Source organism: Scleropages formosus, chromosome 1, assembly GCF_900964775.1.
Source record: "Scleropages formosus chromosome 1, fSclFor1.1, whole genome shotgun sequence".
In the NCBI taxonomy this organism is placed as follows: domain Eukaryota; kingdom Metazoa; phylum Chordata; class Actinopteri; order Osteoglossiformes; family Osteoglossidae; genus Scleropages; species Scleropages formosus.
The window spans coordinates 18,627,066-18,650,267 of NC_041806.1; the positions used below are offsets into that span (position 1 = coordinate 18,627,066).

At 42.4% G+C, this 23,202-nt stretch overlaps 1 protein-coding gene across 6 annotated transcripts in view; it reads left to right on the forward strand.

Annotated features, from left to right (window-relative positions):
- The window catches only part of LOC108922314 (neurexin-3b-like), a 370,501-nt gene extending 358,875 nt beyond the window's left edge, over nt 1–11,626 (forward strand). For 5 of the 6 annotated variants that reach the window (XM_018732376.2, XM_018732379.2, XM_018732378.2 and 2 more), the window contains one exon: nt 10,951–11,626. In XM_018732376.2, the coding sequence (XP_018587892.1) occupies nt 10,951–11,255 (305 nt within the window). In that variant the 3' untranslated portion in view covers nt 11,256–11,626. Of the gene's footprint in view, nt 1–10,641 lie in introns of all 6 variants that reach the window. The other variant, XM_018732374.2, reaches the window with a different exon arrangement.
- The last annotated feature ends 11,576 nt before the right edge of the window (nt 11,627–23,202 follow it).

Below are 23,202 nucleotides of genomic sequence, written 5' to 3' on the forward strand. Positions count from 1 at the left end.
ATATAAAACAAGTAGACTTCAAAACGGAATTTAGAAAATCTGGAGACAAACAGGATAATAGTGCAATTTGGTGTAAATCACATTCTTCACTTCCTGCAATTCTTTCAATTTCCCATATTTCCCAGCAAAAAGCAACTGTTAGTTTACATGCATTTTGGTTTTTCATGTTTATCACTTGGAAGGATAGTCACAATGCAAAAGATACATAAAAAATTTAGTTTTGAGTTATATTTAGTCAGTTAGATCCCCTAGTCATTCAGCCATGTTTACACAGAAATTCACACTTTCATTTTTAAATCCCTGACTCAGTTGATGTGAAAAGCTGCATGAAATTTTCTTTCTGTTGTTTTTCTTTTCTTTGTGTTTTCTTTTTTTTTTTTTTGTCCTCTTTGGGGGGAATAAGGCATGTTAGAGAATTTTTTTCCTCTGTTTTGCTTTTATTTTGTATATAGTTTTATGATTTTCAGTCTTTTGAGACTTCTTTCTGTTGGTCTCCTCATCTACCCATATTTTAAAATTAACATTCCTGTTGTACTCCTTACATCCTTTTCCGCATGAATTTTTGGTGGTGAACTATTTATTTGTTTGTTTATTTGCTTGTTTGTTTATTTATTTATTTATTATATTTGTTCCATAGACCTGTACTGAACATTGCCATTTTCTGATTAACAAAGCAAATGAAAGGCAACAAAATCTTTTCTTGCCATCACCCTTTTTAGCATTCTGTGGGCAATCCTATTGTCTCAAGAAAGTTGTGTGAGAAAGAATGCCCCCCCCCAGCCCCTGTTCCTGGTCGTCACCCTACCCTTCCTGTCCCATTTCCCCAGCCGTTCTGCATTCAAATGTCTTTTTTAATGCAGATGGCATAAAAAGAATTTTATTGCCACAATGCATATCTGTTTTTCTATTTTATCTGTTGACCTTAAATAGTCACTCGTGGCATGCAATAATAGTAGCTTCTGCTAAAATAACTAACAGAGACCGGCCTCCTGGTCACTTCCATTCGCCAGTGCATGAATGCCATTGTTCTGTGTGTGTGTGTGTGTGTGTGTGTGTGTGTGTGTGTGTGTGGGGACTTCATAGCTGTGCATTTAGGCAAAGCTGCACTGCTTGTGTTGTGTTTGCTCCAACTTCCGTGTCCTTTACAGCAGCACTGTCTGCTTCTGCTTTCTTTCTCCTCAGCAGTGTCTGCATCTCTGTGTTTGTCTGTGTCTCTGGAGCTCTTGTACTGTCAATCTGTTTCTCTGTTTGTAAAACTGTTGAATATCCCCGTTGTTCCACAAGGAATTCCATAAGAGGGTTAAAGCAAAGCAAAAAAGGTTTCACAAGACACATGGTCATTAATTAAATAATTTATTTATTACATATACACTCCTAGCCCTAACTTAGTAACTAACTAGAAGCGTTAAACTGATGTAAAATGAATGTTACACACATAATACACAACATTTAAGCTATGGCAACTTATACATAGTTTTAAACTGTATCAGTGTAATTGTTCCAGAGAGATGTTTAATATAAATGGTTGTACATTTAAATTTTAAGAAAATAGCCAAAACATCAAAAGACTAATGTCTCCTCGGGGTGTAATAATTAGGTCAACTGTTCATTAATGCATGGCTATGGTTAGATCTTTCCTTGGCTGGGTATATTTCAGAGTAAAATGGAGCATGACTTTGCTCATGGGCTTCTTTAACTAAGTTTTCCTACTAAGCAGCTTAACATATATCACTATTTAAATAGTGACTTATGTTCCCACACATCTCAACTGGAGCCAGCTGGTACGAGCTAAAGGGGTTTGCTTGGTGTGCAGTGAATGCTGAATTTTTTCGATAAGTGGGGAACCATAAACTCTTTACAATTCGTTGTATGAGATTCCCTCTCAACAAAGGAATTACATAGGTGCCACTTTTGATGTCGGTTGAAGCAGGGTGTGGAAATACCTGAGTGTGACTCACAGAGATGCCTGTGATCTTCGGGTTCCTCCAACAACCCATAGAGCCGCAGTCCTCAAGCCCACGACTGAAGCGCTCACTGTGTTTGGATCCACCGCAGGCAGCTACTTTGACTTCATACTGCATGTGAAATAGAACGTGTCTGTCAGGATTAATGCCTGATAAATGACTACTGGAAGCAGCAAGAAGTCTCTTTTGGGGAGTTGGGGGAAATTAGCCTGAGAGGCCAAATTCATTGCTGTCAGATCTCATTTGCTGTGTTCCTTTAATTGTGTTAGAAATTCCATCCCTGAGCCTCGTTCGCAAAGATAACGCAAAATCTGTTAACGCAGAAAGGAGAGGTGTGACCATTCACTTACAGATACTGTATGATATGTGATGTGTAAGAAACATGGGTAAAAAGCTTAAAGGAGCGGATTAAGAGAGAGATTAAAAGATTGGCCCTGACAGGAGAGGCTGCATGGAAAAGTCTTAACGGCTCCCTGTTGCTCCACAACCACTCTCAGGTCAGCCGTTTCCACGGGCATGTACCTCGTCCCCATCCCCTACATGTAGAGTTCAGCTCCATTGTGACAACAGAAAAGTGCTAATATGCTTAGGATACAACATGCAACGTTTTTAAGAGAGAAACATTGCAAACATGCAGCACTTTTTCATGCACTCAACTGGCACAAAGCTGAAAAAAACATCACCTGAGACAAAAATCTTGCAGGCTTCAATCCCAAGTGTGTCTTTGAGTGTTTTCACTTTGAACTGCTTGTTATGTAAGAGTAAATAAGTAAAAGTCACGTAAAGTGTAGTAGATCAAATACAAACAACAACAAAAAAAAATGTTAATTTTTTTGCAATGATACTTCTCATTCCTGAAGCATTGGTTTGGCCTAAAAATGGCGCACCCTAAGACTCCAGCTAACAATCCATTATTACTGGCTCAAAGTGTTCTTTTTAAGTAGCGTGTCCTGTGTATGCAATGAGAGGTAACTACTGAATAATTACAGAAAGTAATTACTTATATAGTGTAAATAATAGATATGTGGTACAACAAATTATGCCATTTTCCCACAGCATCTGGGCTCTTCAGGTCTCCGTTTGAATCCTGTCAAATCTGCCCAGGGTTTGCACGTTCCTCTTGTTTACGTTAACTTCCTACCAATACCTATAATTTAAAAAAAACTATGGGGGCACGGTGGTGCAGTGGGTTGGACCAGGTCCTGCTCTCGGGTGGGTCTGGGGTTTGAGTCCCAATTGGGGTACCTTGTGACAGACTGGTGTCCTGTCCTGGGTGTGTCCCTTCCCTCTCTGGCCTTACGCCCTGTGTTGCCGGGTAGGCTCTGGTTCCCCGCGACCCTGTATGGGACAAGTGGTTCAGAAAATGGGTCTGTGTGTATAACAAAAATTACAAAACATTACATGTAAGGTTTATGTTTCCTCAACCATTTCTCAAATATAGGAAAATGTGCTCCAACTTGCTCTTACCCATAATGCTTAATTTTAAATAGAAAGTGACTGCTTGACAATATAAGGATAATAAATTTAATAATTTTTCTTTTGTTTACGAAAACAAATGGTTTTTTTTTTGTAATGCAGACTGTTCCAATCACCTGTGTGTACTCTAATAATTTAAGATTGATTTAAGAATTAATTGAGCATAGCTCAAAGTGCTTCTAGATTTCGTTGTGCCTGAACAGCAATGCAATCACATTAAATGCACATTAAAAGCGTGTGGTGTTTAGCCTACATTAAAACAACTGAAAAGCAGAGGAACGACATAAAAATTGTACAATTCATTGTGTGATTTTAGTCCACATAACCCCTAATGTGTCCATAAATTTTGAGGATGCAGAGGCCTTGTACATATAGCACATGGACTGACGATGGTAGACCGGAAGGTGTTCGCTCACATATACACTCCACACCAAGGCAGTGCTGAGAAAGGGTGTTTTTAAAACTAAAAAGGGCTTTATACTGAAGGCATTCATTCACACCTCAAAGGGGGTCGAGTCCATCACACAGAAACGGCTGGTTGATTTCTTCTGAAAAAATAAATTGAGCTGCCAGTCGATAGCAGAAGAGACAGACACGGGTGCAAAATGCACCATGACAGTGAAACACATTCTCTCATGGGTTTCAGTTTGGCACAGAGCCAAATGTGATGTGTGGTACATTTATTCATTTAGCTGATGAATTCCTTCAAAGCAACTTACAATGTTAAAGTATTTACTCATTTATACAGCTGATTAGGATAAGTACCTTGCTCAAGGGTACTACAGCTGAGTGTGGGATTCAAATCTCTATCCTTTGGATCCCGAAGCAGAGCCCTAACTACTACACTACCAGCTCTCCCACTGTGGCCTGTACCACACACTAGCAGGTATGGTAAACATCTTTCCTGCACTTCAGTAATGCGGTGTCCCTCCCCTACAGCTGGGGACTCATGAGCAAAATGCCTTGCAGGTGTTTATTCTAAAAACTCATAAAACTGATGGGTTTAACCAGTTCTCGTTGTGCTTTCTGCTTTGGCTCAGAACGTGGGGTAATTAGTTAAGTCTGATGATGTTCATGGTAGCAGCAAATAACTGAGGAGTGTGCCTGTAAGCATCGTCACTAAGATCCCTTTTGCTACACATGAGCCTATGAAGTATCATGTTTCCATGGTCCCCTCAGGCCTTTTCTGTAAAGCAGCCCAGCTGAGAAATGAGGTTTGCGTCACTATTGTGTAACTTCATTTGCTACACATAAACACAGCAGTTACATGTTATCAATAGTCATTGCATATGTCATACAAGCTGACACATTTTGCAGTCAAACACAGTACATTTTTAAAATGCATTAAACCCTTAGTAAGGGGGGCGTGGTGGTGCAGTGGGTTGGCCTGGATCCTGCTCTCCGGTGGGTCTGGGGTTTAAGTCTCGCTTGGGGTGCCTTGTGATGGGTTGGCGTCCTGTTCTGGGTGTTCCCCCTCCCCCCCCAGCCTTATGCCCTGAGTTGCCGGGTTAGGCTCTGGCTCCCCGCAACCCCGTATGGGACAAGCAGTTCAGAAAGTGTGTGTGTGTGTGTGTGTGTGTGTGTGTGTAAACCCTTAGTATCCAATATTTTGCTGAAGAAATACAAATGGTATGCATAGCTAAAAAACATGAGTACGCCAGTAATTATGTCTTGGTGAAGACACAAATGAAGATATTCCTGAATATGAAATGAATATACAATTCCATCTCTTTAGAGGATTTTGAGGAAATCATGTGTTTACTAGAAAAGTTAGATAGTTCATGTGCAAAAACAAGTGAACCCCATATTCTATTGGTTCAATCAAATAGATAAGCAGAATCAGGTATGTAAATCATATTTATTTAATCATTTTATAAGTGTATTTTAAGATTTCAGATTTAGATTTTATTTTAATATTTTATACAAGAATAATGACCATCCCTTTGGGGTTCGCACTCTTCCAAGCAGCATTACATTTATTGTCAGTCTGGTTTGACAGCCAAATTATTATTATATTCTACAAATACAGAACTGCGAGTCTAAAACTATCGCTGTTCATTTGGCACTTAATAAGTAAAATTAGGAAATGTAATATTTTGTGATTAGATAGTACTTGCTGTATGTCACTAGTTTTTTCATAATCTTCTACAGTATATGTGTCATTTAGTTGCGTTTCACTAATGCCTGCGCATGCTGAGGGAGGCCTGTGGGCTGAAATGCAGCCGTCATTTAATTTTACTTGTAACAAATACAATTAGAGTGTTACTCGATTTACACTTTATTGCCCTCTTAGCTGTATAATTTTGCACAGTCCATATATATGGAAAAATTATGCTGTACAGGAGTACAGGAGCCAATAGGAGGAGGATTGCCTTCACATCTTTCACGACCTCTACTGGAATGCTGTAGGTGCCTGGCAAGGTTCAAGAGAGGTGCTTTCAGCACCCAGCTGCAATATGCTGTCTCAGTTAAACCCTACCCATGGTGGAACAGGAAGTAGAGCTACTATCTCACAGTGCCTGGGTGGTGCAAGAGGATGTGGGTTCAATACCTGCTCAGTCCCTGTGGAGCTTGTATGTTGTCCTTCTGTCTATATGGGATTCCTCCCATAGTCCAAAGGCATACCTTTTCAGGTTCACCCATAGTGTGTGAGTGACAGAGAGAGTGTGTTTCTCTGAGTATGGATGAGTGACCTACTGTAACTAATGTATCTAGCAGTGTAAGTCACCTTGGTGAATAAGGTGTATGGGCTGATAACACTACAGAGTTCACTGGAAAACACTACATCAGCTAAATAAATAAATATAACACCTCAGTTACTCCATTACCCCCCACTGGTAAAAGATATTCCTCATTTTTTCCAAGACACCTGAGTCCTTTCCCCTGGACACCAGTCAGGTTTATATGGGTTTGTGCAGTTTCAGATTTAGTACTGTTTAGTAATTTAATAGTAAAACCCTCAGAATCACACTCGCAGATAACATGCAAGCAATGTACAGCAGAAGTTAGAAACTGTACTATTGTTATCCTTCTTGAAAAAATTGTTTCATAGTTTTAATACCTTAATGTATTATGTATATGCATAATACTTTTTATTTCTTTTTTTATATATATTGCCCTGCATCAGCAGTTAAGGGAATGCTTCCTTCATGCCACAATTACAAATGGCATTCAAACTGTTTTATTTATTTCTTTAGTTTTGATTGAAAAGAATTGTTTTTTTTTCTTTCCCAAGCTGTTTTTTTTTTTTTGTTTGTTTGTTTGTTAACCAGTCTCTACTTGAAAATCTCAACCACACTCTCAAAAATGAATAGCTAAAGACTAGAGAAGCTCAAAGCACATAGCAGCTCACATGTTTCAAAATCCAAATCAAATGTAAAACTGTAAAATTTGATGTGCAACAGTGACAGGAGATACACTAAAAGTGCCCTCTTGTGGAATTTCTCTAGATATTTTTCGTGAGCTGTTCAACTAAAGGTATTAGATAAAATGTAAAATAAGTACTTTCATTATTTCATTTTTATAGCATTATATATAAATATACTGTATATATAAAATGAACCAATAGTGGACATTATAAAAGAAAATATACTCTGAAATGAGAAAACACAATGAAATAGTTGGAAGATATGATGAAGAAATGATGCATGATTTTGTACAGTACAGCCAGTGAAAATACTGGAACTGAAGCCTCAATATTTTTACTTGATAGGCTGCATTGAAATCTGATGGAAAAGCCTTTGGTTGAACATCACTGAAACTCAACGTTTCTCAACTTTCTGATCTACAGCTTGCTGTCCAGTCCCTCTACTTTCCCTAAATGCAACTTAATGAAAGCATGCATTAACCTCTCACAGTGAAAAAAATGATAAAAATAAAATAAATTCTAATAAATGACTCATTTTCAACATTTTTTTTTCTGACATACAGCCAGACTGCACGCCTGTTACATGTTTTAAACTACTAATGAAATATTTAGCACAAACTACTAACGAAAGATATTTGTTGTTGAAACACATGAGTGAGGTGACAGTTCCCAACTAACTAACTGTTCCTCCTGAAAACTGTGTCCTGTTTAGTGTGTGCCATCTGGTTGTTCATCAGTGTACAACAGTGTGTGCAAATTTCTAATTGCTTTGTTCCTTCTTTCGCTTATATATGTATATACATGTATATATATATATATATATATATATATATATATATATATATATATATATATATATAATAGACTTGTGTTGTCATTATTTTCTAAATTGACCGTCTCTGATATTGTTTACAGTTGTGTGGCAAAGTAGACACTATAAATGATATATTGAAAAAAGTCTCTTTCTTTCACCTGTTTCTTTTTGTATGAATTTAGAACTATTTCACCGACATCTGTGAAAGTGACCTGTTGTACGTACTGGAGCGTACCAGAAATGTGTTCAAAGATTTGGTGTAGTTCCTTGTTTTACCTAAACACAGAAAAGAAAGAAATAAAGAGGCCACACTGATGTCAGTGAAGGGGTTCCTCTCGTTCCAGTCCTTGCATCACTCTTTTCTTTCCCTCTTGATTTCAAATCTTGAAAGCTATTTGAGTAAATAACGAAATCGCAGAAAAATATTCGAAGTGCATGAGAAATAAGTTGCAGTTTAGGGTTTGTGAGATTGTCAGTGTTAGAGTTATGTTCTTTTTTTGTAGATGGGCATGTATAGTATATGCTCATTGTTTTGTGTGTTCCCATCCCTTCCTTACAGCCAAAAGCTCTAATGCCGCCCGACCGCTTGGTACTGCCCATACATGGACATGGCAACTGACTTACACATTCACCCCCATCATTGTCATTTCCTACTTAATATGTTCATAGGCCCCACCCTCCTCCTCAGTGATATGTACAGCCATCCATTGATTAAAATTAAACAACAAATTCAATTTAAATCTGATATTTAAAAATATAATGCTGCAGATACTGAGAAAAAAAGAGCTAATCTTTTGAAGCAAAAGTTATACTTTTTTTTTTTTTTTTTTTTTTTTAAAATACCTCCTGAGCCATTTATGAAGAGAAAACAAGATTTTTAAGAAATGGTGAAATTTATTTTTCATGTTATGTGGTGTGGATGTATGTGTTGTTGCCTCCCTGTAACATTTAGAAAGATTATACAAAATGAGAACTATAATTGCTAAAAATCAAATTTTCAACCAATTTAACCATGCTTTTCCAAGAGCATTCTTACACAACTTTCTTTTGTAAATTTTTTTCTTCATGCCAAAATCATGCGGGCAATTTGTTGATGTAAGTTGATGACAACTGCGGTATGCTTCTTCCTTCAATAATTATCTCTGTAGGCTGTTATGTTTTTCCAAGCTGACTTTTTTGAACTATTCCTCTTTTTTTGTAAAATTACTAATTTTTTATTTGAATAAATCTAACTGTGCATTGGTTTGCGAATGTGTAACGTTTGCTGTAATGTTGTGAGTACTAAACTAATTTGCAATGTTTGCATAATGTTTGCCTTGGATTTGTTTTATTTTTGTTTTTTGTTGTTTTTTTTTCTTTATTGCATCATTGTTTAGTGGTTTCTATTCGCAACCCTTTGCAGCGTATACACAGCCACCATGGTAGAGTATATTGGCAAATTCAATTGTCAGCTGAATGTTCAACAGTTTTCATAGTCTGGCCCTTGGACCTGTCACTCTTCATAGAAGAAAGAGCAAAACATTGCAGGTCACACTCCTAGGATCAGCTGGTGCCATTTCACACGTGCTAAGACTAGCAGCACAGCATTTCCATGTAATTATTAGTTTGACTGTAAACCTAGACATTACCATGTCACTCTCAGTAATGTAATTTTTCTTTTTATTTTTTTTTGCTTGGGGATTACAGTCTTCACATTTATATGTCCCCAGGAGACAGGGCATTATAAGTTTCTTTTACATTTTTTTTAAATTTATCTAATAATATTTAATTGCCTACCTTACGAAGGGCAGAAGGATGATTTCCATATTGTGTATTGCCCACTACATCTTTTTATACTGAGCACATAAAACATTTTTTCAGCATGTGATCACTCTTGGTGTATGAGTTCCATACTGTACAAAGTGATTTGCTTTCGCTAAACCCCTGTGGCAATAACAGCTATATCTCGGACTATACTGAAATACATCCCCAGGCCACCATCCACAGCTCAGAAAGAACATTCAGTTGCCATTGAAGTGCTTAGTTTTGACCTGCCATTTTGGTAGCTGTATAAAAGAGTCAAAAGGCAAAAGGCCTGGGGCTTTTGGAGGAGCCAGTTCACCTAATGATGGAGAAGGCTGGCAACATTCATCGTCATGAGTACCATGGCCTTCATCTCAGGTCTAGTGTATCTACAGAAAGCAGCTTCTATCGTCTTCCACCCCTGCAGTACCCCATGCTTTAATGTACATTCTAATGATTATCTAATTTGCAGTTAGAGGGATTTAGGGGCTAAACTAAATCAAGTAATTGATTCCTACTCGTGGCAAATTATTTGTTTATTTATTACTATGTTTAAATACTGAATGTGGGCTGTACTGAAGTGAAAACTCGGCATAGGGATCCTGTTATGTATTTCGTGACTGGCAAGACGGACAGAAGTTGGGTCCATTTGCCCCATGTCTGGCTCCCCCCACCCCCCACATCGCCCCGGAGCCTTTTGATGCAGCGTACCAGTTTCTGTTTGTTTTGGCCCTGAGTTTTTATTTGTTTTTTTTTTTTTATGTTTCATTTTTTTTTTAATATTTGTGTACCATTCTTTTATAAAACTGGTACTGATGATGTATAGACATGTTTTTTAATGACATGCTTACTTGTGTGTTCTGTTTTGATCTCCTGCTTGTTTCTGACATATCTCTTTTTCTTTTTGATTGTAGGAGGGGAATTAGTTGTCCCCATACTTGTGGAAGACCCAATAGAAATCCCCTCTCTTGTTACTCGTGCACCCTTCATCCGCCTCCCCCCAACCCTCCGCCCCCTCCTTACCATTACTGAGACCACCAAAGAGTCCCTGTCCACAGCCGCTGAGGCGGGGTTACCTTGCTTGTCGGACCAAGGCAGCGATGATTGTGATGATGATGGTGATGGTGATGATGATGATGGCTTGGTGATATCGGGGTATGGCTCTGGAGAAGAGTTTGACTCTAGCCTGCCCCCTACTGATGATGAGGATCTTTACAACACCTTCTCCCTGGTCACAGATAAGACCTTGTCTACGTCGGCTTTTGAAGGTGGTTACAAAGCTCACGCACCTAAGTGGGAAGCCAAGGACTTTAGGCCTAGCAAGGCCTCCGAGACGGGCAGGACTACCAGCACACCCCTGTCACCCGTTGTGGGCGGCACCACAGCGCAGCCCTCCATGCCCAAGCTGCCCGCAGGAAAAATGGACAACCGGGAGCCAAAGCCCCAGCCTGATGTGGTCCTGCTCCCTCTGCCCACAGCCCAAGAGGCCGATGGCACCAAGCCCCGTAGCCCACCAATCACTTCTCCCATGTTCCGTAACGTGCCAGTGGCCAGCCCAACAGAGCCTGGCATTCGACGGGTCCCTGGGGCATCTGAGGTGGTGCGAGAGTCAAGTAGCACCACTGGCATGGTGGTGGGTATTGTATCAGCGGCTGCTCTGTGCATCCTCATCCTGCTCTATGCCATGTACAAGTACAGGAACAGAGACGAGGGCTCCTACCAAGTGGACGAAACCCGCAACTACATAAGTAACTCTGCACAGACAAACGGCACTGTGGTGAAAGACAAACAGCAAGGCGCAAAGAGCGCAAGCAAGAAACCGAAAGATAAGGACAAGGAGTATTATGTGTAAAATTTTCACTAAAAATATATCTACTGAAGAACTACCTAACAAAACTTTCACCATATTTGACGTTGTGGTTCATGGTGAAAATCAACTGCACAATCAGTGAACATGAAAATGCACTGTAATATAAAGCACACTTACAATTGTAAGCATATCAAGAAGGGGGTATTTGCAACATTGGCATTGCCATTTTTCTTCTACCTGGTCTGACGAATTGTCAGTGTGGAATATTTCACCACTTCATCATTATCCTAACTGACTCTGAGAGGTATGTGATCCTTTGGCGTTAACCTTATTCGTCATAACCCTCTACGAGAAAATAAGAATTTGGGCTATTTCGAGCATGTATGTGACATTTTCCTGGTGTCTTTACAAGAGTGGGGAAGAAAAAATATCAGTGTAAAACAAAAAGAAGTATGTTAAATTTCTGCCATAAAAATGACAACTTTGCATTGTTTCTACATTACAACATGTGGTGTTTTATCATATTTGCTCTGTGCAAAAAAAAAAATCTGTTTCCAAGTTGAAAAGTTAGATGAAATGCTCCCAAGAGATTTGTAGTGATCTTGCAGCATTGTTACCTGAATTCAGTCCTGTAATTGTTTAGCTTTGAAGAGCAACTGTCAGATTTTTCCTTTTTTTCACCTCATTCTGAAAAGAAGCATCTGACTGTATTGCATGCTGTCAAAGTCTTATTGAAGTGCTTGAGCAGACTTTCATGTCTGCTTGGATCTGTCTATCCGGCCAAACTGTCCATCATCACAGATACTTATTTTTAATAATTTTCTTTCTTTATTGAACAGTAATAACAAAAGGTCTCACAAAGATGATTTTAGATGTTTTCCATATTTTACGGCAACCCCCCCACCCCTTGGTTTTTTAATTGAGCTGCTGTGACAGAATTAATCTTTTACTGTCTGATGGAAGACTGATACAGTTCTATAACACTGTTCCCAATGTCTAAGTGGAAATAAATCTGATGTGAAAAGTGTGAATTTTATCTGTTGTCACAGTTAACTGTGTCAAACAAGAAATTTGTTTACATATTTTATGACATTATAGCTGTTGTACTTTGTAGTTTGATATTGTACATAACTTTTAAGTTGTAATTTTTTAAGTAATGTTTCTGTACAGACTGAAGATTTGGTAAATCACTGTATTTGAAGACAAAAATCGTAATAACAGTTGTGAGAAATGGAGACAGAAGCAACAAAAACATATACATATTTTGTAAAGGGGGGATTACTTATAGCTTAGAGCTGTAATTGTTCTTGCTTATATTTTAAGTCTCATTAATATCCGACTCCTGGAAGTTGTCAAGTTCGAAACACCCTCTTTAACTGTATCGGAGCTTCCTTGTTAACAGACAAAAGTTTTTTGTTTTTTTTTTTTTCTTTTTGTTCTTGTTTTTTGGAAATGATGGACAAGGGTACAATAAAAAGAGATTATGACAGATGTCAATGCACAGCTCAGACAGCCTGTTGGGATGCAGTGTGATTTAACCTCTACTGTCTTTGGCTGCAGACCATAGCCACAGCCACATGAAAGACCTTTCCATTGCATCTATGTTCATATATAATTCGTTTTACTTGGTTTCCTATCTGTTTGAATTTGTTTTCTGTTCTGCAGCTAACTCATTTCCCTCATCATTAATCCATGTGTGCATTTTGTTATGTGGCTTTTTTATTATTCACTTTAGTTTTGTTTTTGTTTTTTTTATTTTTAAAATTAAATTCAAGTCAGTGTGTACAGTTGTTTTAATTTACTGTTACTATCTCTTTTAATTGATCTTTCCTTTTGCTTCTATGGCTTGAGGTTATGCTTAGCAATAAAATGTTCTTCCCAAAGTTTTCAGTAATAGTGTACAGTCGGCTATTTGGTGTCCTGCACATTTTAAACATCTGAAAAACCTATTGTAGGATAATCTGAAGCATAGCGGGTGGTCACACTATCTTAATCTGATGATTTGATCAATTATTCATTATTATTCATTATTACTGACAATGTGAGATTAGGTTATATCAAATCATTTTTACTACTTTTGTCTAGAATTTTTTTTAATTAATAAAATTAATATTTTAATTGAAGGTATCTTCCACATATCATAAGCAGAGAGAGAGTCAGCATCCACCTGTCTGCTTTCTCTTACATTGAGAGAACATTGTCAATGTTAGGAAAATGATGGTAGTGTATGCAGCTCGGTTGCATATTATTTTAGTTATTTTGTTTTTGTCACGTCCATACCCGCACCACAATAAACAGCACTGGACACCTGGTCCCCACAGAAAGACAGAGACTCTTCCAAGAGGGCCTTTGCCTCTGCTGCGGTGATTGAGGCCACTTCCTAGCAACCTGCCCTGAGCGACCAGTCACAGGAGCCTCCTGCACATGACAGTCGAAAGTGACCCACTCCATTCAGTCTCACAACTCATTATTACCATAGTCCTGTCCTGGGAAGGGGGTACCTGTCGGTTGGTCACACATGTGCTTAAAGACTCTGGAGCAGCTAGCAGCTTCATGGACACCGGGTTTGCAAGGGCACATGGTATTCTCACACAAAGCTGTGACATTATGTTATGGGTTAGTATGCTCTAAGGGCAACTACTGGGGAAAGGTGCGGTGGTGTCCTGAACAGGGAGGCTTGGTCTTCAGATAGGGGCTTATCACAGAGAGACTCTCTCCTTTTTTTCTTTTTTCATCACCTGACACCCCAGTCATTCTAGGGTACACCTGGATGCCCCTACATGATCCTGTTTTCTCTTGGAGTTCCAGGGAATTGATATCATGGGGAGAGCAGTGAGCCTCCTCTTGCCTATCCCTACCCTGTAGAGCCACATCAGTTGAGAGCCTTGGGTTCATGCAACCTCTGACTGTGCCAGAGGAGTATATGAACCTTGCAGAGATCTTTAGCAAATCGTACGTATCTGCCCTTCCTCCATACCATCCATGGGACTGTGCCATCGACCTCCTGCCGGGAATTTCCCCTCCGAGGGGCCAGGTTTACCCACTGTCCCTACCAGAACAGAAGGCCATGGAGAATTATGTGACCAAGGCCTTGTGTTTGGATATTTTTTCTTTGTGGGGAAAAAGGACGGTGGCCTGCACCACTGTATTGACTACAGAAGTCTCAACAAGATCACAGTAAAATATCCCCATCCTTTGCCATTAATCATGCTAGAACAGGTCCATGGTGCACAGGTTTTTACCAAGTTAGACCTGTGCAGCACATATAATCTAATCCATTTTAGGGAGGGGGATGAATGGAAGATGGCATTTAGTACCACCCTGGGTCACTACGAATACTTCGTCAGCCCTTTCGGTTAAGCTAACGCTCCCTCCGTATTCCAGGCATTTGTGAATCATGTGCTGAGGGATTTAGTGAACCGATGTGTTTCAGTATATTTTGACAACACGTTGGTGTTCTTGTGTTCCATGGCCGAACATGTATTGCATGTGCAACAGGTGCTCAGTCACCTGTTGGAGAACAGCCATTTCCTCAAGGGGGAAAAGTGCCTGTTCCACCAGGAGCGTGTGGCCTTCCTGAGCTTTGTTCTTGGTCCGGATAGGGTGGCAATGGACCCAACCAAGATCCAGGCAGTGCTCAACTAGCCCCATCCATCCTCAAGGAAGGCTCTATAGCAATATTTAGGATTCACAAACTCACACACACACATTGTCTGAAGCCACTTGTCCCACGCAGGGTCACGGTGGGCCAGAGCCTAACCTGGCAATACAGGGCGCAAGGCTGGAGAGGGAGGGGACACACCCAGGATGGGATGTCAGTCTGCCACAAGGCACCCCAAGTGGGACTCGAACCCCAGACCCGCCGGAGAGCAGGCCCTGGCCAATCCCACTGCACCACCATGCCCCCGATATACAAACTTCTACCACCAATTCATTCCCGGGTTTAGTAGTATTACTGTCCCGCTCACCTCGCTCCTCAAAGTAAAGGGGTCCCATCTCACCTGGCAATTGGGTGCCCTTGAGACTTTCCAGGAACTGAAGCGACGTTTCATGACCACTCCGGTCCTTCGGGACACCAATCTGGCGCTTCCTTTTGTGGTTGAGGTAGATGCCCCAATGGTGGGGGTAGGGTCAGTTGTATCCCAGAGACAAGGGATTCCAACTAAACTCCGCCCATGTGCATACTTTGCCTGTAAGCTGTCACCCACCAAACATAACTATGCTATTGGAAATAGGAAACTGTTGGCCATCAATTTGGCGTTAGAGGAGTGGAGGCACTAGCTGGAGGGAGCCGCTTACAGACCACCAGAACCTGGAGTATCTGAGAACAGCCTGTCGTCTCAAACCTCGACAATTCTGTTGGGCCCTTTTCTATACCAGTTTCCGGTTCACTGTCTCATATTGTCTTGGCTCCAAGAACACGAAGGCTGATGCTCTGTCCTGGCTATATGACAAGGACCCGACCCCAGACTCGCCCGAGACCATCCTGCCAAATACCTGTTTCGTGACTCCCGTGCATTAGCAGTTCATGCAGGACCTCCAGAGGGCCCAAATAGAGGAACCTGGTCCAGCCGACACTCCTGAGGGCAAGGAGTAAGTCCCTGCCAAGATGCACCCCCAGCTGCTCCACTGGGGACATGATGCCCTAGCTGCTGGCCACCCAGGGTGTCGACAGACTCTCTCCTTGCTCAATAAGAGGTATTGGTGGCCCTCTCTTAGGGAGGATGTGCAGGAGTTTATGCAGCCATGTGAGGTTTGTGCTCAGGCTAGGACCTCGAGCCAGAAACTTGCAAGGCTATTGGAGCCACTTCCAGTACCATCCCAGCCCTGGTCCCATGTAGCAGTGGACTTCTTGACGGACTTACCTCCCTTTGCCAGTAATGCGGTAATCTTGGTGGTGTTGGACAGATCCTATCAGTGCTGTCATTTGCTCCCTTTGCCCCAACTCCCCACTGTCCTGGCCATGGCCAAACTTCTTTTCCAGAACATGTTCCGGATCTTCAGGTTGTCGGAGGGTATTGTGTCCGACCAAGGTCCTCAGTTAGTGTCCAGGGTATGGAAAGCATTCTGGCAGAAACTGTGAGATTCTGTTAGCCTCACCTTTGGGTACCATCTTCAGACTAGCGGATGAGTGGAGTGGTTAAACCAAGACCTCAGCCGCTTCTTCCGAAGCTACAGCAGACAGGACCAGGACCAGTGGGCACGTTTCCTGCCTTGGGCCAAATACGCCCATAACTCACTGTCGCATTCTTCCACAGGCCTTTCCCCTTTTCAGTGCATTTTTGGGTACCAGCCTCCCCTGTTCCCTTGGCACCCCAGTACCTCTGAGGTCCCTGCTGTGGACTCCTCGTTCCGGAACAGCGAGGTGGCTTGGTGGACATTGCTGGAACATCTTTGTGAAAGCTTTTGCCGATATAAACAACAGGCTGACCGACACTGTCACACCCTGCTCTTCCAACCTGGGCAACAGATGTGGCTGTCCACCAGAGACATCCATCTCAAGCTGCCCTCCAAGAAACTCAGCCCCTGGTTCATTGGTCCCTACAAGATCCTCCGATATACCACACTAGTAACTTACCTGTTACAGTTACCTCCTCACCTACGCATCTGCTCCACTTCTCATGTCTCCCTGCTTAAGACCTACAGTATCTCTTTGCTCCAAACCCCCAGAGGAGACCCGATGCCCCCTCTGGTGGATGTGGATGGGGCGCCAGCTTATGTCATCTGCATCCTCCTGGACTCCAAGCACCATCAAGTGGGCTTATACTACCCTTTGGATTGGGAGGGGTACGGCCCGGAAGAACGCAGCTGAGTGCCAGCACACGATATACTCAATCCACCTCTCATTGCCAACTTCCACTGAGACCCTCCGGATCAGCCGGTGCCCTATTCCAGAGGCTACCCCCCTTCCAGGCATCGTTGGACAGTTGGAGCCGCCCGTAGGGTGGGGGGTACTGTTACATCCATGCACACACCACAATCAACAGCACCTGACGCCGATCAAGCACCAGACGACAATCAGAATACTTGCCTTTACAAAGTCTTCCTCAGCCCCTTCGCACTCATGAGACAGCCATCCCCCTTTGCACTCATGTCCGGATCTCCTTCGCTCCTAGTCCCAGTTCTTCATTCCCCAGCTTCTAACCATTGCCTCATCTCCTGACTACATCCACGGATCCTCACTCGTACTCTGACCGTCAGTCGACAACGAGAACTCGCCTGACCTCTCCGTTCCTGGTAAACGATCCTGCACTTGGGTCCAGCCATGCCTACATCCTCTGTTCCACGTGACAGTTTTTCAGTCGTTCTTTTTCTGTCAACCTTTCTGCTGAAATGTGCTTTAGATAGGGAAGATGAATGAGCAGGAGTTCAACAAACAATACTCTGTTGACAGTATTCCTTCTGTAGGAAATGTATGGGATCTTGACCACACTGTGTTCTTGTTCACTCTTTATGAAGACTAAAATGATTATTTTGTTTCAATTCCTCATCCATAGCATGACTCCTTAAAATGCTGCTTTGACTGCTGATCATCATTGTAGGTGATCTGTGCTGCAGCACACTGCAAATAGGATTCCAATGAAAAATAATGTCATGAAAGATGTTTAGCTCAGAAATTGTACACAACAATTAATGTTAACAGGTAACATGTAAGCTACAAGCTATGTTTCTTGTAATTTATTTTTACATTAAATAAGTTTTATTTTTTTACTATGAGACTAGAAACAAAGACATCTTAATGCTATGCATTAAGTACTACCTCTGATTTAAAGATAGGAGCAGATAGAAGACATAATCAAATTAGCAGTAAATATGTATCGTGACTATTTTATAAGGCCCAATGACACAATGGTTAGCTGAAGCTGGTCTGTTAGGCTACATTTCACATTACATTTCTTCAGTGTTTTCCACATATTATCTCAGAATTAACACGTAAATATGAACTAAAGAAAAAGCTCCAGTAAAAGTACAACACAAAACACATCTAATAGTCATACCCTTGTAAACTCACTAGCAAGGCCTTGTAATATAAAATTCAACGTATTTATTCTCATCCATATGACATTTTCTTATTTTGTCACCAGGGGAATCATTATGCTGGTGGATATTGTGATTTTCAAAAGTACAACTGTAACACACTCAAATAAACTCAGTCCAGTGTTGAGTTGATATGCAGTTCCCACCAAGTGGCATTTTATGTGCTTCCAATTACGCTTCCAGGTGATATCTCACAAAAGAAAATGATTTTTTCAAAATGTTTGAGTAGTCACAGGAAATATGTAATAGAAATAAGCAGATGGGCACGAAAAGAAAGAGGCTCAAACAATGGTAGACCATTAGTACAGATTATGTGGATTTTTCCCCGTGTGACACGGTCTTCGACAGGGCCTCATGAAATTGTTCATTTGTTGTCGAGATTTGCATCTGAGTGGGTTCAGTGTCTGCCTTAAATTCACAGGAAAGTACCGAAGTCCTAAGAACACACACACACACACACACACACACACTGGCTGAAACCGCTTGTCCCAAGCGGGGTCGCAGCAAACCGGAGTCTAACTTGGCAACACAGGGTGCAAGGCTGGAGGGGGGGGAACACACCCAGGACGGGACACAGTCCGTCACAAGGCACCCCAAGCAGGACTCGAGCCCCACACTCGCTAGAGAGCGGGACCTGGCCAAACCTGCTGCCCTAAGGATACGGACAGACAGTTATACATCTACAGGACTTTCTCAGATTTCTAAACCATCCATTCATTCATCCATTCCATCCATTCATTTTCCAGATCGCTTGTCCAGCTAGGGTGGCAGTGCAATAGGGAGAGCAGAGAAGCCCAGACGTCCCTGCTCCGTGCAACTTCCTCCAGCTCAACTCACTTCAGCTGGTTATATCCGCAATCTTATTCTCTCGGTCTTAACCAGAGTTCATGACCATAGGTGAGGGTAGGGATGTACCGACCGGTAAATAGAGAGCTTTGCCTTGTGGTTCAGCTCACTCTTCACCGCTGCAGTCCGGTACAGCGACTGCATTGCTGCTGCCGCTGCTCCCAGCCTGCAGCCAATCTCACGCTCCCTTCTCCCCTCACTTGTGAATAAGACCCCAAGATACTTAAACTCCTTCATCTGGGGCAAATTCTCTCCCCTTACCTGAAGGGGGCATGCCATCCTCTTCCATGACAGAAGCATGTACTCAGACTTGGAGGTGCTGAACCTCATCCATGTGATGGTGCCAAAAGGACAACATCACCCACAAAAAGCAGAGCTATCACCTTCTGGCCTCCACATAGAATGACCTCCTGACCTCGACTGTGCCTTGATACTCTGTCCATGAAAACCACAAACAGAATTGGAGACAAGGCACAACCTTGGCGGAGATCAACACCAACACTGAACGAGTTTGATGTAATGCCGAGTATGCGGACACAGCTCTCGCTTCGTGTGTACAGAGACCGAATGGCCTGCAGTAGTGGCCCCGACAACCCATACTCCCGAAGCACCTCCCACAGAATTTCTCGGGGAACATGGTCGAAGGACTTCTCCAAGTCAACAGAACACATGTAGATTGGATTAGCGAACTCCAATCAACCCCTCAATTATAGGTGAAAAGGTAAAAAGCTGGTCCAATGTTCCACGGCTGGGACGGAATCTGTGTTGTTCCTCTTCAGTCTGAGGTTCAGCTATCAGCCAGAGCCTCCTTTCCAGTACCCTGGCATAGACTTTCCCAGGGAGGCTGAGAAGTGTGATACCCCGGTAGTTAGCACATACTGTCTTTCTTAAAGATAGGGACCACCACCCCAGTTTACTAGTCCAAAGGCACTGTACCCGAGGTCCATGCAATATTACAGAGGCATGTTAGCCATGACAGCCCAACAACATCTAAGGCTTTAAGCACTTCCAGGTGAATCTCACATCCACCCCCCAGGTGCTTTCCCACTGTGGAGCTTTCCAACTACTTCAGTGACTTCCACCAGAGAAATGGATCCTAATACCCTGGAAGCCTCTGGCCCTGACTCCTGTAAGGGAGGCATATATGTCGTGTTCAGGAGTTCCTCAAAGTGCTCCTTTCACCTCCTGACAATGTTTTCATTTGAGGTCAGAGTCTCTCCACCTTTGCTGAGCACAGCTTAAATGAAGCTCCTCCAACCACTGCTGAGCCAGCAGATAGTTCTCTAGAACCTCTTTGAGGTTGACCGAAAGTAATTTTCCATGGCCTCCCCAAACTCCTGCCACGCTCCGGATTTTGCTTCTGCAACGGCAGATGCTGCCGCCTTTTTTCCTGCCGGTACTGAGTCAGGAGTCCCCACAGCCCCTAAAGGCCTCCTTTTTCAGCTTGATGACTTCTTTCACCACCAGTGTCCACCAGTGGGTTCTTGGGTTGCCACCATGACTGGCACCAACAAGCTTTTGGCCACAGCTGCACCTGGCTGCTTCCACAACGGAGGTTTTGAACACAGTCCATTCAGACTCTATGTCCCCAAGAAGTCAATCATTCCGGACAGGGTCCTCTGACAGTCGTTCCCAGTACACCCTCAATATATGCTTGGGCCTACCGAGTCTGTCCATCAGTTTTCCCCGCCATCTGATCCAGCTCACCACCAGATTGAGATCGGCTGACAGCTCAGCACCTCTCTTCACCCGAGTGTCCAGAACATGTGTCCTCAAGTCAGATGAAGCTACTACAAAGTCCATCAGTACACTTCTGGGCATCCTTGTGTTCGAACATGGTTTGTTATGGAGAAAGATCTAGCACAGAAGTCCAATAACTTTTCACCATTCGGGTTTAGATTGGGCAAGTCAATCTTCCCAGTCATCCCCATCCAGATTTCCCAGTCAATGCTAACGTGAGTGTTGAAGTCCCCCAGCAGGACTATAGACTCTGTAGGTAGGGCCCTGTCAAGAATCCCACCCACTCTCTCCAAGAAGGTGGAATACTCTGAACTGCTGTTTGGTGTATAAGTGCACACAACAATCGGAGTTTTCCTCTCTGCAACCCTAAGTCGCATTGAGGCAACTCTCTCATCCACCAGGACAAACTCCAACTGTTTGGCAGCCAGCCAGGGGCTTGTGAGTATCCCCACACCCGCCCGGCACCTCTCACACTGTGCAACTCCTGAGTAGGAGTGAGACTACCCCTATCAAGGAGTTTGGTTCCAGAGCAGACACTGCGAGTGGAGGTGAGCCCAACTATATCTAGTTGGTATCGTTCAGCTTCCTGCACCAGTTCCGGCTCCTTTCCCCCAAGTGAGGTTACATTCCACATGCCAAGAGTCAGTTTCTGCCGCAAGGGTCCGCGATGCCATGCGCCACCCTGCCCCCTCCTGCTGCCTGAAAGGCACTGCACCCAACCCCCATGTTGGACCTTGCAGGTGGTGGGCAAGGTCAAACCTTTTATGTAAATTTCATTTAAAAAAGGAAGGTACAGAGAGTAGCTCTAGTGCTTGGGTTTTGGGTTTGAATGTAGGTTCAAATCCAGGTCAGCATGTCCTGAGGTTGTGTGTTTATGTTCATGTCTTTGTGCTTATGTGGAATTCCTTTGGGTGCCCCATTTTTTTCCCTCTCAGTCCAAAGATATATGTTTCAGATGAAAACAGATGACTCTAAACTACTATGTGTATGTGTGAGTAAATGATCTTGGGTGTGGTGGCCCTGTGACGGACTGGAGTCCCATCCAGACTGAACCCTGCCTTGTGCCCTATGCTTCTGAGATGGGCTCCAGCTTATCACAGCCCTGTGGATATTCATAATGGATGGATGGATGAATAGATGGATGGATATTCAAGTAAGTATGCAACGTAATAAATATCATTTGTGCATTATAGTGTTTAGTATGCAATGAAGACTTACTGCAAATTACACACACACACACACACACACATTTTCAGAACCGCTTGTCCTATACGGGGTCACGGAGCCTACCCGGTAACACAGGGCGTAAGGCCGGAGGGGGAGGGGACACACCCAGGACGGGACGCCAGTCCGTCGCAAGGCACCCCAAGCAGGGCTCAAACCCCAGACCCACCGAAGAGGAGGACTGCAGTCCAACCCACTGCGCCACCGCACCCCCCACTGCAAATTACATGGCAAATAATTTTCTTTCCATTACAGTCCACAATTTTCAAAAAATATATCTACTCCAACTTGAAAGGGCAAAGAAAAGAAAATATTAAATATAATAATTCATTTAATTCATTTAATTGCATATTAATGCCATCTATTTAAATAATGCAGCTCTTAAGTCAAGTTTCCATAAGTCTGAAATAAACAGTTAAGCAGATGAATAAAGTTACCTGAAGCTGCTCTCAGGATTAAATGCAGGCTGTTGAAACATGAGAGAACCTCAGTCAGCTATTACCTTTCTTGCATGTACCTGCATGTAAGTCAGTGACAGAGGAAACTCCTTCCTCAACACTTTTTTACGCTGAAACACTCTTTCTCCCCTTTGTATTCCTGATTAATTCCACCACCTGACTTAATCGATCTGGGACCACACGGATTACCAGGTAATAAACTGCAGTAAGAAGAGCTGACATCTGTGAGCCAGCACAGCGAGTTCATGTGACAAATGCCTCTGATGGGGGAGGCCATGTTCTGCACAATTTAATCCTCCCAGCAATGTCATCACAGTCCATGAAAGAAGGGAGGGCCAGGTATTAAATCAGTTACAGCGATGGAAGCTGGCCTCATGTACCACGTATTTATTCCTTGTGAAATGATAAAGGCAGACATCTCTTTCCAGGACGTAAATGATCAAATGAAAATGGTTCTGTGATACAGACAGAGGCACACACATGCAAATTACAGGAATGATAAATATAATAAATAATAGAGACCGCAACATGTGAAGCAGTACAGTGGAAATTTCTGATTAAATAACATTACAGGAATTCATTGTTTCAATTTTGGCTGTAATAGGTACATAAAATTATGTGTTAAATACAGGGAATAGTATGATAAATTCTAACAAGAATGTTTTATACAGAGTGAGAATGTA